Source organism: Bactrocera neohumeralis, chromosome 5 (assembly GCF_024586455.1).
Source record: "Bactrocera neohumeralis isolate Rockhampton chromosome 5, APGP_CSIRO_Bneo_wtdbg2-racon-allhic-juicebox.fasta_v2, whole genome shotgun sequence".
Lineage (NCBI taxonomy): Eukaryota > Metazoa > Arthropoda > Insecta > Diptera > Tephritidae > Bactrocera > Bactrocera neohumeralis.
In genome coordinates, this window is record NC_065922.1 from 68,508,206 (window position 1) to 68,524,231 (window position 16,026).

General features: G+C 33.5%; 1 protein-coding gene across 4 annotated transcripts in view; it reads right to left on the reverse strand.

Annotated features, from left to right (window-relative positions):
* Nucleotides 1-16,026, reverse strand: part of LOC126758449 (uncharacterized) — a 102,327-nt gene that overhangs the window by 44,326 nt on the left and 41,975 nt on the right. Inside the window, exon 3 of one of the 4 annotated variants that reach the window (XM_050472720.1) lies at nucleotides 1,250-1,406. The exons of the other annotated variants lie outside the window; for them this stretch is intronic. Coding sequence (XP_050328677.1) covers nucleotides 1,250-1,406 — 157 coding nt within the window. The remainder of the gene's footprint in view (nucleotides 1-1,249; nucleotides 1,407-16,026) is intronic. 4 annotated transcript variants of the gene reach the window in all.

Here is a 16,026-nt window from a genome sequence, read left to right on the forward strand (position 1 = left end):
ATTTAATTTAATTTAATTAATTAATTTTAATTAACTAATTTTTAATATTAACTAATTAATTAATAAATTTAATTAACTAATTTTTAATATAATTAATTTTTTGTGTAATCTTAATTTTAATTAAAATAATTTAGTCTTTAAATTAAAAAGTTAATATTAAAATTAAAATAATTAAATTAATTTTTTGTTAACTTACTTCGCTTCATTTTTTTAATTTTTTAATAACAACTCAATTAATTAATTTATTCTTAATTTTAGTTAAATTAATTTAGTAATTAATTTTATTTAATAATGAATTTAAATTAAAAGAAAAATTTAATTAAATTAAATTAATTTTTGTAATTAAATTAAATTAATTAATTATAAATTTTAATTAATTTAATTAATTATTAATTTAATTAATTTTTTGTTAAATTCATTTGGGTAAAGAAGTAACCAACACTTCCAATTTAAATCAAACATTAATTTCTTAAGACAGTCCAAATTAAGCTTCCAAGAAAATCTAGCAATCTGCCTTTATCAAAACTAGACGCACTAAAATTACTGTACGCCTATTGGCAATGAAGCCTCTCAATGCATTTGGTTTTCGTAGATTAACCAAGCACGAGCCATATGAGCAACGTTCAAGGGATACATATTTGATTATAACTGTATTTATTCTCGGAATGCAAGAAGAATTAAAAATGTACATATTCATAAAGCAACCTTGCCTATACTGGTATCAGTATGGCAATTGCTTTGAGAAAATATCACTTATACGCCATGTAGGCTGGTAATATTAACATCACTCATACCATGTCATGCATTATAGCATTGAAATTCTTCAAATTTATGATTTTTAAACATTTCGTAAGTAATGCTGATTAGTTTACCCAAAGCCAACAAATAATTTTCTTTGTAGTTGAGTGAAAATAGGAGTACTTTTGTCTTCACAGTCTGCAATAATCCAATTTCCTTTAGGTAAATAAGATGTTATGGTATTAAAGAAGAAACAATAGATGCTCCAAAAGAGTAATACCATTGATTCTATCTAAAATGCTGTTTGTGTTCTTCTATTTAATTTCATAAGTTATAATAATTCGTGGAAATTTTCCTAAAAATTAAATTCTGTTTGTGTTGTGTAAATTACGCGCATACGTAATGACCAATAAATGTAGCATTAAAAAGTTGAGATTTTATTTGGAAGTGAGTTAGGGTTAGGTTAGGTTAGGTTTAGTTATTATCTGATTGGCTAATAAGCCATACATACCGGATGGATTTCAGTTGTTGTGTCCGTGAGGAGTAATCATCCTTTAGTATGCCTGCGCTTGACGCGAATTTTAACAGATTCTGTAACCTCACTATCCATATCTCTTCCTGTATATCAAACCACGAGTATCCTAGATACTTACAGCGTAGCCTTGCCACTGTGGGACAAGAGGGGAAGAGAGTTAAGTGAGATATTGAAATAATAAAGTGCTGTAGATGTTTTCAAAAAAATTTAATAGACTTAAATATTATTGCCTATTCCAAAAAATATTTTATTCTAAAAATTTCTTCCACCACTTTAGCAGTTGTTAAGTAAAAAATATTTGGAAAATTTATTTTCGCCCATCTTGACATAAAAACAAAATGAAATGGGACGCTTATCCATTTGAGTTTTAATCATATGAAATTTAATATGAAGCAACACGCAAAAATTACTTTGGTTCCACTCAAGCTATAATACCCTAAAAGATACGTTACAAGAATCGTTTTCACGACAGTCAACATAAACAGAACGAAAGCGGACTTTTTATTCGGTCAAGGACTGTGATCTCGGCAGAATTCTGCCGCAACAACAACAACAACAACATTATTTACAAAAACTTTGATCGGTCAGTTTGTATTTGCAGCTACATACATAGTATATGTATGATGTAGTGACACGATCTCAACGATTTCTTAGTAGACTGCACCATTGCCTTAGGAAATCATCCTTGGCAAATTTCTTGAAGATATCTCGTGAAATGAAAGAGCCTTCCATCAAACACTTTATTCCGATCGTTCAGTTTGAATTGCAACTATATGCTATAGTGATCCGATATCGAACAAAAGATCAGCTTCTTGGTAACAACAGACCGTGTGCGCACTTTCAGAGCGATATCTCCAAAACTTAAGGAGTACTAAACGTATATACTTTATAGGGTCTCCAGCGTCTCCTTTTGGCTGTTACAGGCATTGCGAAAATCTTAGTATAGGTACTATGTTCAGGGTATAAAATAATCATAAATAAACGAAGCAAAAATCGAAACAAAAAAATTAGAATAAAAACAAAAAAAAAATATAATAAGAATAAAATAAAAAAACTTATAAAGAAAACTTTTGCCTTTGAACAAAAAATTCTCCTCCACAACACCACTTATTGCATACCTTCAGGCTACTGATGAGCTTATCGCAAAACTTTCAGAAACACGCGTCAGCAAAAACACTAATAAAATTTCTAATGTATCAAATTAAGAACACCACAAAACACTTTTAATGTTGGGAAAACATTTTTCATTAAGCAAACATTTGTTTCGAAATTGCAAATTTTCAGCATCAGCGCGCACAAAAGTATGCTATAAAAATGTGAAATGCTGCAAATAATATAGTTTAACGGAAATTGGCAAAAAGCGGAAATTAATAAAGAAAAAAAATTATATACATATATATGGAAATATATATATAAATATTTAAATACATATGTATGTATGTATATATATACTATATATACTTAAGACTTCCGCACAAATTTCTAAAACAATCGCGCAAAAATCGCGCAGCCTCCAATTCATCAGCGCCACCAGCTTTGCATTGCATTCCTAGCCATCACTATTTAATGTGCCATCAGGTCGAAAATGCGTGCTAATTTGCGCGCACAAAAGTATGCCAGGCATTTTGCGTGATAATGATGCTGATTACACTTAGCAATTTCCACACGCGCGCATAATTCGCATTATTACGTAGCCAGAGTGGGCCACCACATGCAGTTGTGCGCCGTGCCGACCACAAATCATTTGTGGGTTATCGGCCAAAGTTGATAAGTGACATTTCGTTCAAGCGCCTAAAAGCATGCCAATGACGATTACGTTTGCCGATGCGCTGACATTTCTGACATTGCGTTTATGGCAAATATTTTGTGGCACGTTCATGGAGCGAGCATAGGTGGCAAGTTGGTAATTGATTCAGGAACTTATCATGATTTGGTAAGGGAAAATTCAGTTTGAGATGATTTTAGGCGCCCCAGAAGTTATGTCTGACTTTTTGCTAAAAATATAGGTTGATCTGTTAGATGAATTATTGAAAATCTGCGAAAATATTTCATCGATAATAACATATCCTTGTATTTAAAATGACAACAGAGATATCTGTTTGTACCAGGTGCTGAACAAAGTGACAAGCTCAACAACCGGCTGCAGAATATTAACGTATTTTAATTTACAAATGTAGTAAAATTAAGACTCATGATCACTTCTGAACTAAAAATAATAAAGACATGGATTCAAGGTCGGTCAAGTTAGTCCACCGACAAGTTTTCCACTATAATTGAGATGAATGACCGAAATACTCTAAGAATTTGGTCGAACTTTGTTGATATATTCAGATCAAATAAAATTAAGATGAAGCGCTGAACTTCGGCACAAACTAGTCAGAAGGTTGTCGACGGTCTTTGGCTTAAGTGAGCTTTCTGAGAGATTTTGCTTTAAAAATTTAGATGAAGAACTGGAAACTGGCAAGACCAAACCCGAAGTTATTGAAATTTCTTTGTAACTAAATTCTTGTACAACAGTACAAACTGACCAGACGGATGCCGAAATCTTCATTTTAAGTAATCCACTCGTCCGATTATGCAATATATTCAGATGAAGAAATCCAGAAAAGCCTGGAATAAATATGTTGAGAACTTCAGTCTCAGGAAGTATCAGGATCGGTACAATGAAGTTGGCAACCAAGTGTTTAACTAACAGAGTATTTATCTTCGTGAGTTTCTATGACTTTCTTTTGAAATATCTGGACTTAGATAAAAATATCTCCAATTATTAGGATTTGGATCTAGATTGTAAAAGCCAGAAAAGCACTGAACCACGCTAATCACATTCCACATTCAAGGCTCAGTCAACAAAATTTGGAAGTCTGTGGATCGAACGGAATTATTGGTACAGATGATGTAGCGTTTCAGAAACTGAGCTACTAAGTCTGATGCCTTCTGCAAGCGTACTTTCTAGATACTTATATTTGGATGAACTTATTGTGCGTTTCAAAATATTTCAGCTGACATGTATGAGCTCGTGACCCTATAAAGACAGTGTAGCGGTTAACCCCAACAACAGTCGAAAATTTTTTAGAATGAACTCAACTGGAATTGAAGGACTTCTTTAGTCTGAAATCAGCATGAAAAGAAATTGCGAAACTCAAAGAGGTGCTATGAATATCTTCCAGCTTGTGAATCCATATAAAAGGATTTCAAATATTAGGAGTTTGTCTGACAGAACTTAAGACTACTACTAGTAGTGGCTCTACGGCAAACTGGCTCGACGTTCATGTTTCGCTTTGAGTTTAACAGTGTGCTCTAAACAGTTAGAAGAACGCTTCTGGGCTTACTAAGGCAGTGTCTACTAAATTTAATTTCACAAACAGCTAATGAGTCTATCATACTGTCTTTTGTAAAACCAATGCCCTTGAAGTATATAAATTAAACAGCTAACCTCATGAGTTTTAAGAAACTATCGAAATTTACTGTCTTTTTTCCCCTAAAACACGTAATCAAGTCTATTTGCTCACTTTAGCCATTTAAGAAGGCAGTTTTGCGAGCATGAACCCCATATAAATTTTAATATTAACAAGTTTAACCGGTAAACCATAGATGGAATTCACATATTGGAAGAAGGCTAACCTTTCAAAGTGGAAGAATTTTAAGAAACTACTAGCGAAATTTAGTGTTTCTGACGTTTTTTGTTAGTCCGTTAACGCACTTTTAGTGATTTTGAGCATAACCTTTGTATGGGAGGTGGGCGTATATTTGCCTAAAATACCTTATGAAAACACATTTCTTAGTAGGGGGGCCGCACTTTTCCTTACTTCCAAATATGTCCCTCCCTAATGCGATCCTTTGTGCTAATCAAGTCTATTTGCTTTTGTGGACGTGGCACCGATTTTGCCATTTAAGAAAGGAAGTTTTCATCATGAGCATAGACCCAACCAAATGCTGACACCCACACTTTGGTATATATAACCCTATATCTGACAGTTTTAGGACTACAAAGTTTTGATATTAAAAATAGCTAAACAAGAAAAGTGTCTAAAAATACACCCACAAGGACATTAAGCATAGCTATGTTGAGGGGTAAAGAAGACATACACTTGTAAAATAAAGAACAGCTGACGCACTTCGAAGTAATAGTGTTTGTTGTTAGCACGGTATTCAGCGAAGTTCGTGGACTGCTTGGCTGGTTGTCTGTTTGCCTGCTCGCTGCGTTGGTTTTGTTTTTGCTGCTTGTTTCTAAAGTCTTTTCTGTTTTTCTTACAACTTTCATTCATCTTCTACAGATCTTGGTATTTGCATGGTGCATGCGAGCTGTCAGCCAGCTAACCGTGCGGGCTGTATCGATTTTATATTTATGTACGTTGGCGGCAATTACGTCAAGCTCATTGATGTTTGCTAGAAGTTTGGAAAAAAATGTGCGGAATACTTGAACAAACCACAGCATAAGAAAGAAATTGTATAAAAGTAGAGAGTTAGATTTAAAAACTTGGGGAAATCTTTGCTTTTAATTAAATGGTAACCGCTTTAACTGAATTTGAGTTCACTTGCACATTTTCAGTGTAAATTGTGAGCTTAGAATCTTATATGAGTACGGTTCAAGTTAACATACAGAAAAACAGCTTTGGAGCAGCTTTTTTATGAATGAGGAGAAATATAGAAATAAAGAACATGTCTAACTTTAACATCAGTCTGGCAACTCTTGCTTAAATTAATCAAAATTTCTCTCTACAGCTCATACCCTTGAGCTTCTTTGTTGTATTGTGCTGTAAGCGCTGAGAAGAATTTCAAATCATTTAGTGGAAGCAAACTTATTGATTTCTAATACAGATAGGAATAACTTTTACTTCCAAGGAGGTCATTGATAAATTAAGTTATCCGTCCTCAGTCTATGTTCGAACCAAAATCAAAAATTTGGAAAATGGAACTCATTCTAACAAGTATCAGGAATATTAGGCTCAGTTTGACTACCCTATTTTTCGGGTTCTTCTCAGATATATTGCAAAAGTGGAGAGAGGTGGAAGAGTGAATGAGTTGAACAGACATCCATATTTTCCATAAAATAGTTAGAATAAAAGCCAGAAGCAAGAGAATTTTATTCAACTCGAAGAGATTTCTTTTACCACAACTCTCACCGGTTTTCTATTTGAACAGATATCCTTCTATAGACCATGTATATCACTATCCACTAATAAGTAGGGGAAACTTAATATTTGCACTCAACAGTACTAGTAGAAGATATATGTAGAGCTCCCAAGATTCTCGAGTTTAGCTCGAGATCTTGGAATTACAGTTTCGGACTTTCGTAGCGGTTGTGTGTGTAATACTTACTCGCAAGGTAAACCATTTCACTGGTAGAGCTTAAGACTTCAAATAAAACCAGGTTTGATGAGAGTAATAACAGCTTAAGGAAAAAACTTAAGCTTTAGGTATTTAAAGCTTTCTGCTACTCGGACATCTGACCGCTTAGTTTGAGGAGATTTTTCGAACTGATAAATATTTGTATAACGCTGCGCTTACTGAAGATACGTTTGAAGAACAATGTTTCTGCTGCTAAAAGAGGCTAAGATGAAAGTTTCTATAATCAAATAAATCTTGAGCGCATTTATAGCTCAGCTCACAAATCCTTACTTTTTGAAACGTCTCCTTTCCACGATCCTAGAAGATTGATTTAAGGTTTAACTCGAACAGATTTCTTTACATTGACTCTCGTTTACCTTGACACTCTAACTCCAGTCAACTTAGTTGCAAATTTTCCTGATCTCAAAGCTCTTGTCTAGAAACTTGGCCTCAATTATTGTACATCGAGACAAATTCTACGACAAAAACGCGACCCTTGAATGTAGAATGTGTAGCGTATTTATATTCACGTGGAAACTTTCTGGAGCTCGAATACATTTGAAAGCTTTCAGATCACTTTTATAAGAACGTTTCTTGTTAAAAGAAAAAGGTTTTCTCAAAATGCTGTTTTGAATAATCACAACGGGCTGTTGTGAAGATATTGATGCCGCTATTGTTGTTTATTGTTTACAGAAGCGATTTGTCTTCCCTTTATTGTCTCGAGGCTTAAATGGCTGTTTTTATCGATGGTAAATTCAATCAACATTTTCACTTTTCAAATATCCACTTTTGCTCTCTTCATTAACACAAAAGTTAAGAATTAAATGGGTAATACATTGGTGTATAAGCGCAATAGAAATAAATCAATAAAAGTCGATATGCTTGAATAGCTATCCGAGTAGTAAGTTAAAGGTGAAGAAGAGACAAAGAGGTACGTGGGAAAAATAAAAGAATTCAAATGGAAAATAATTGCGCAAACCTCTTGGAAAATAGCGCTAAGGGAGAAATGTAGAAAGAACAGAACGAACGAAACATAAAATAAAAGACGGTGTCAGCAATAAACGGCAGTCAAGTGGGTTTTATAGCGATTAAAAAGAATGAAAAAACAACTCGAGAAAAAAATAAAAAGAATGAGGATTGCAAGGAGTTTTGAGACAAAAAAGGGGAAGTATTTGTAAAGCGGCAAAAGGACGAAGCAGTAAGAGAAGTAGTGAAAAAAATAGTAAATAATACAGTAAAAATGCAAAAAAAAGTTAAAAATAAAAAAAAAAATTCAGAAAAATAAAAATAGTAAAAAAAAGAAAAATAAAAATAAAACGAAAGAGAAAGAGAAATGGAAATGGAAAGATAAATAGGAAAAGAAAAAGAAAAATAACAAGAAAAATAACAAGTAAGGAAGGGCTAAGTTCGGGTGTCACCGAACATTTTATACTCTCGCATGATAAAGTGATAATCGAGATTTCATTATCCGTCATTTACATATTTTTCAAAAAAAGTATTTTTGTAAAGTTTTATTCCGCTATCATCATCGGTTCCTAATGTATATATAATATTATACAGAGAAGGCATCAGATGGAATTCAAAAGAGCTTTATATTGGAAGAAGGCGTGGTTGTGAACCGATTTCACCCATATTTCGTACATGTCATCAGGGTGTTAAGAAAATATTATATACCGAATTTCATTGAAATCGGTCTAGTAGTTCCTGAGATATGGTTTTTGGTCCATAAGTGGGCGAGGCCACGCCCATTTTCAATTTTTAAAAAAGCCTGGGTGCAGCTTCCTTCTGCCATTTTTTCCGTAAAATTTAGTGTTTCTGACGTTTTTTGTTAGTCGGTTAACGCACTTTTAGTGATTTTCAACAAAACTTTTGCATGGGAGGTGGGCGAGGCTATTATCCGATTTCTTTCATTTTTGAACTGTATGTGGAAATGCTGGAAGGAAACGACTTTATCAGGTTTGGTTGACATAGCTATAGTAGTTTCCGAGATACGTACAAAAAACTTAGTAGGGGCGGGGCCACGCCCACTTTTCCAAAAAAATTACGTTCAAATATGCCCCTCCCTAATGAGATCCCTTGTGCCAAATTTCACTTTAATATCTTTATTTATGGCTTAGTTATGACACTTTATAGGTTTTCGGTTTCCGCCATTTTGTGGGCGTGGCAGTGGCCGATTTTGCCCGTCTTCGAACTTAACCTTCTTATGGAGCCAAGAAATACGTGTACCAAGTATCATCATGATATCTCAATTTTTACTCACGTTACAGCTTGCACGGACGGACGGACGGACGGACAGATAGACATCCGGATTTCGACTCTACTCGTCACCCTGATCACTTTGGTATATATAACCCTATATCTGACTCTTTTAGTTTTAGGACTTACAAACAACCGTTATGTGAACAAAACTATAATACTCTCCTTAGCAACATTGTTGAGAGAGTATAAAAAAAAAAGAAAAACTGGCTCTAAGGAATATGTCATTTCTATGACAAAGCCATACTACACAATGCTTCAGAAAAATTTCATATCGGAGAAAGTATTACTATTAAAACAACGAAGCGTGGAAGTGAGATTAAGTGAGCTTAGAGTTGTGCAAGGAGAGTAACACATCTCACATGTCAAGCACTAAATAAAAGTACACAAATTTTATAAAGTTCAATCAAAAAAGAAATTCGAAGATACTAACGAGAAGTAGCTGAATGTGAAAAAGCTAAAACATGTGCTTGCAAGTGACCACCCGACTTAGTGCATGTCAGTAGCAGCGTGCAATCATAAATTAACTTTTTTACAGTATTCCATTTTTCTTGCAAACACTGTTGAATTGAACAAATTTCTACAAGAAAAAACACATGTCTTTCTTTTATTGGTTTGGAAATTTTTGCACGCAATTTTAGTTAAATTATAAGCTCAAGCAAAATTCCACAGTTTAGAGGGATGCTTTGAATAAATCCTTTATATAATAATGCTTTCACTGAAATCTTTCTTTTTTATGCATAATTCTTAAAGTTCTGCTTTTGTTGTTGTTGTAGCGGCATAAAAGATTCCTGAAGCAAAATCGAGGTACTATGGATCTATGGGTTTGAAACTCTGCTATTATTATACCACAGAGCCTTGATGGTTGACACTGAGCATTCCACTGGATTTCCTACAAGTGAACGCATCCAGGCAGCCCTTCAAATTTTCTGAGCAGGCTTAGGACACTTGAAACTGTTAATATATTTTTTCACTGTGTGATTTTTTATTGGATAAGTCTAAATTTCATTAGATATATATTGGGAAATAAAGTTTAGCGTATAAATTGAGATACAAGTGACGGTCTATAACAAAAAAAGTATGGAGGCAAAAGTAAGCGATTTTGGAAAAAGAAAACACTGTGTAAATAAACCTGCCGACAGCGATCTGTTTCAAGTCGGAGTGTCTGCATTCTAATTTGAGTATACTGTAAAGCTGCGAGCTCCACATTTCCTTTTAAAGCAACGCCTGCGATCTACATTTATGTAAAAATGAGGAAGCATGTCAACCGTACACTCATTCGCACTAACTATGTTAATTAAAATAATTACAGACGGTTTAATTCGCACGGTGGCGTGAGCACACTTATATATATTTGGTCTTAAGCGTCAGCCTTACTCATTAAAATGCTGTTGATTCTACGTTCTCTGCAAAAACACTTCTTTTCCGCGCTAATTTTTCGCATATTATTTGCATTCTACTTTCAATTCTCATTTTTGACTACATATTTTTTCACCTCCTTTATATTTTTCGCACTGAAAATTTCGCCTGCCACGTTGCTGCGCTTAACTTAGGGACTGCCAGGCAAGGCTCCGCTCAAGGCAACACTCATTGAACATTCAACGTTTCATTCTTTTGCACTTAATTTACCGTTTTTGATAAGATAAACAGAGAAATTTGCGAAATAAAGTGTTGGTAGACAGAAAGTGCTCGAAACGGTGGGCGGAAGAGACTGGCTGGAAATAGATATAAGTGCCAGAAACTTAGACGGTTTAATTTTACTTGCAGTTATATATATTTTTAGTGCAAGATATACCAAAACCCTTTAAATTTTTAGCTTAATTCACTTTACTTGTGTAGAATGCAAATTTAGAAGGAACCTTCACTATAAAATACTGACCTTATTCTGATATACAATTATTATTCAAGCAGTGAGGTTCCAACCGAGTATATCAAGTGGGAGCTGTAGTGTTAAAACACAGGCGTTATTTAGAACCTGTTTTGGTCTAAGATGCCTCCTAAAAAGATGATTACTGCTATGGGAGAGCTTTTTTAATATGAAAGACTTAAATCATGCTATCAAATAAGTAAAACGTTAACATTCTATATTATTCAATATAATACTGCAAGTAAATATCCAGTTGTCCAACGCAATTCGAGCTAAGCGTGTGCAACAGTTGGTGTCCTCAGATTCTTTTCATCTTTGTTGGAATAATCGTTGACAAAATATGTTATCTTACACTCTAAAAATGAAGTTTAAATCTCCTTCGTGGAACATCAAACCCGAGCTGCTAACGATTCTTTTCATCATGAAAGCTTCGGACGTTCTATTAAATGCATGCAAGCAATATCGCCAAACTTGGGCTTAGAAGTACCTCGAATTGGTTAAAAATAAATTTCTATTTAGAGGAAAAAATTGATCAGAGTTCCTAGAGTTAAGAAAGATGGTTAAGAGAAGAGAATGCCTTTTCAAAAATTAAAACATTTGTTCCCAACGATTTATCTTTTTAGGGATCATTTCTATTGCTCTTTCGGATATTATTTTTTAATGGCTCATCTGAGGTATGTGAACAGATTTCGACGAAGAATACTCAGCCAGTAGGTTGGCCAATGTGAAAAAAGGAAAATCAAGTAATTTTTTAGCCTAGCATGCTTGCAGGCGCTATGCCATGAAATGTGACAATCGGTGCGCATTGAAGGAGATGCCTTTAAAATTTAACTTTTTTTTGGATGTAGGCAAATTTCAAGTATTTTTATGCTTCGTTTGCTTTGAAAACATTCACAGACATACGACGATAACTGAAAAGTGTAAATCTTATACTTTTATGATTGCTTATAAAGACGCAAGCATGTGCGTCATATATATTTATGTATACGTTTATATAAATATAATGCCTATTATATACAACAGTACACATAAAAACATATATTTTATGTAACTGTTATTTTAATGTGTGTGTGTGTGGGTGTCTCTGCATGAGCAATGTATTATTTCCTGCTTGTTTCGCAAACAATGATTTCATTGTTGTTATTGTAGCAGCGGTATGTACAGCAACATTAAATATAAATACATGTCATTACACGCCTTTGGGTATGCTTTGCTTTATTTATTTCTTGCAATACACGCCTATACTTTTATTTATAACACAACAATAAAGTTAGTAGGAAAAGATAAGAATAAATTAAAAATAAAAATATGAGAAAATAAGCACAAATGTGCGTTTAAAGCGACTTTATAGATATGCGTAGAACTTTAAATAAGTTCATATATTTTCATAATAGGTTGTCAAAAAAGTCTTGCGGTATTTTCGCTAGTTGGCGCTAAAAGCGCGTAGTTCTAGTTTTATTCGTCGCATCGGGTCATGCTATACCTTTTTGGAAAGCTCATTTCACGCGCTAACACGTGTTTGATTGGTTGTCGTTTCTTTTAAGTCGTTCGTGAGTTATAGCGTCGCAAACATGGAGCAAAATAAAGAGAAAATACGGCATATTTTACAGTACTACTACGATAAAGGCAAAAATGCATCTCAAGCCGCCAATAAAATTTGTGCAGTTTATGGACCCGATACAGTTTCCAGTTTCACCGCACAACGATGGTTTCAACGTTTTCGTTCTGGTGTAGAGGTGGTCGAAGAGGCTCCGGAAGGCCTGTCGTCGAAAATTGCGATAAAATCGCTGAATTGGTCGAAAGAGACCGGCATAGTAGCAGCCGTAGCATCGGTCAAAAGCTGGGCATGAGTCATCAAAAATTCATTTCAATTTCAATAAAAAAAAAAATTCAATAAATATACCGCAAGACTTTTTTGACAACCCATTATATTTATGTGCTTTTAATTCCTTTAGTTAACGTTTTGCAACTATCATCTGTTGCTATTCTCTGAAGTTTTCATTTGCTTTATATTGATTTGTCAGTTGTCATTAGTCAGCTGTCAACAATATTTAGTAACGGAAATTGTATTTTTACTGAAAAATAATTATATATATATTTGCATATGCCCTTTAATGCATAAAAATAATTATATACAACTGTCATCTGTCACTTGTCAACTGTCACCAGCCATATTCGATATGAATTTGATGCTCAATAATGACTTTCTTTAAAGTTTTTATGTGCTATACAGTTCATAATCAGTCTCAATAGTTATTTTTTAAGCTACTGTCATTTGTCATTAGGCTGTCATCAATATTTAGTATTGAAAATTTTATTTTATAGAAATTATAATTATTATGCTACAAATTTATTGTATATATGCTTTTCAAAGCATAAAATTAAGTACAAGAAACTGCCATATGTCACTTGTCACCTGTCAATTCTCACCAGCAATGTTGCTGGTTATCATTTATCTCTGCAATACCTTTCTTTTGAGTATTTACATGCTCAAGAGTTCTTAGTCAATCCCAACAGTTATATTATACGTTGTCACTTATCATTCGTCAGTTGTTGACAATAAGAGATATTGTAATTGGGTTTTTATAGAAAAAAAACTTAGTTAAGCAACAAATAATTTCATATATATGCATTTTAAAGCATAAAATTAAGTACCATCAACGAACATCTGTTATCTGTCAACTAACATCAGCTACATTTCTGTATGTAGAGCTCTTGCCAAGTGTCCTATGAGTAACAAGCACATAAATATGAAATATTACGTGACCTCTGGAACTCCCATAGGTCTTAAATTACACAGCCTTTGTCTTCAAATATGCTTATCCTTTGTTGCTTTACTTTCCTTATCTCTGGGCTTATTAATTATTAATAAATTTTCTATATTACGGCAGGGTTGACCTTTCGCATTAAATTACAGTTTAATGTCAAGTACCAATCTTCGCAATTTATTTATGTTCATCAAGTAGTACAAACAGCAAATTGCGCAAAGTTTCCATTTGAGCCTATATGTATACTACAATATTTATAAGCTCATACTTCAAACAAATTCCCAAAACAAATCATGTACTTGTCAACTGTTTGCCACTTTAGACACTTGCAGAGTAACTAAAACTTATGCGAACAGCAGTTAAGTGCCTATAAATGTGCCAAGCGCTGTTGTGTGGCGATCGTTTAATTTATGACCAACGACAGCTAGATAAACATAATGAATGAAGTGCTATCAAATTAATCAAAAGACATTATGTTTAACTAATTAGTTGAAGTACATTGAACATGAACCTAAGTTGACACTTAGGCACAGTTCAAATTGCGCCTGGAAGTAGACTAGGTATGGCGCAAATCTAAAGTAACAAATTTATGACACTTGTAACAGCAGTAGTAGTGTTTAAGTAAGCTTTTACAATGTTTAATTAGGCTGACAGCAAACAGCTGTTAACTTATTGACAGCAGCGCCTTAATATAGGCAATAATTTGTTACAAAAACGAAATGTTTCATTGACTCAAGTGTTATTTTGGATTGACAGCTATTAGCGGTAGTACCAGCGAACCAAAATTTCTTATTTAAATTGCAAATATTTATACACCACTCAGAGTTATTTGATATTAAATTTATTGCGCCTAAAGTCATGCTGCCGAAATGGATATTTTTTAGCACTAAACGAAACAATTATATTTTATAGTTATTTCAAAGAGCTTTCATACGCTCTAAAAATATATTTATGTGCATGTCTTAATGGCACTTGAAAGACATCGACCCATAGATAATGTGTACTTCAGCAAATCAATAAAAATTCCATTACCGCCGCCAATGGCAACACCAAAGCGTAAAAAGACATTCTTGCAAATTCGCTTTGTAGTAATAAAAGTTAATATCGGAAATTTATGAGTTACTTTGTCGCAAACGTTGTTAGCACGCTTTAAGTTGTGCAATGAAACAGTTCTACGCCGTGACTTAAGGGGGGACCTGCTTTAGAAACTTCAAAAAATCGAATTTTCTCTTTTTGCTTAAATCTCTTTATAAATAATCTAAGAATATGTCCCTAAAGTTATAGATGGGAATTCGAAATATTGTCGAAGCTGAAAAGGAAATAGTGACCAAACGTCTAGCAGATATATATGAGCGCTTGGGCAGAAAGCGAAAACTTTGACAGCCGATTTCTCGCGATTTCATTTTTACGATTTTTCTTAATTCATCGCAAGGAATTGAGACAAAGTTTATTATCTTTGGCATTAAATTATCTTCTATTTATTTTTATTTATAAAAAAAAACTAAGAAAAGTTAATTTATTGTTATTTTTAAACAACATAAAATAATTTTTTTTTGGACAAAAACCACTTCTTTCAATTTTTAAAAAGTTGTAGAATTTTACACTTTTTTCGGAATTTTCTTAGTTTAACCAGAAGTTAAGTTATTAACAAATATGAATCTCTTTGAATTTTTTGTTTCCGACATAAATTGCGACCTGCATCCTGCCCGCCGTCCGACAAATGCACATGCGAGATGCATGACAATTGCTTCCCAAAGGCAGAGTATCAAAGATTTCGTTTCCAAAAATTTTTTAAATATATAGTATACTATAAACCTTAGAAATTTCGCTTTAATCAATTATTTCTTTCCCTCCCAAAAAAATTCTCACAAAAAACGATTTTTTGAGGCCTCTAAAGCAGGCTCCCCCTGAAGTAGTTATGGATGAATATAAACAATAGTAAAATATGTAGCATAGCCGAAGGCTACGGCCGCTACGGTGGAAGAACATATCGTCACCTAAACAGCGGATCATCATAAAAAAAGTCGAAATTCGCTGTCAGGTGTAATAACCAGTATATAAACATTTTATAACCAAAACTCAAATTTTGTGTTAATATTAGTGGTTTCCATTATAACGCTTTTCCTTCGCCTATAAATTTTTGAAGAGTGATTTTACTTTATTTTGCATTTTAGGTGACGATATATACTTATACATTATAATATAATAATATGGCGCACGTAAGGCACTCAGCTATTGACAGTTTTACAAATAATAGAAGAGGAGGTGATGCTGTCGTTGAAATTATTATTGATATAATATTTTCGTGGAAATTGTATTGGAAGAGAAATACTTTGAACTTCAGGGTTTTGCTAAAGGTCTTCTAAGAGGCAGCATTTTATAAAATTGAAATGCAACTCGAAAAAATTTGAAGTACTGTGCTGAAGGAGCTGTGCTATTATCAACAAGGTTTAAGAATGATATACATAATGACAGTTAGGACTACTGACAACTCATAACTGACAAATGACAGTCAGCTATAATTAAATATAGTT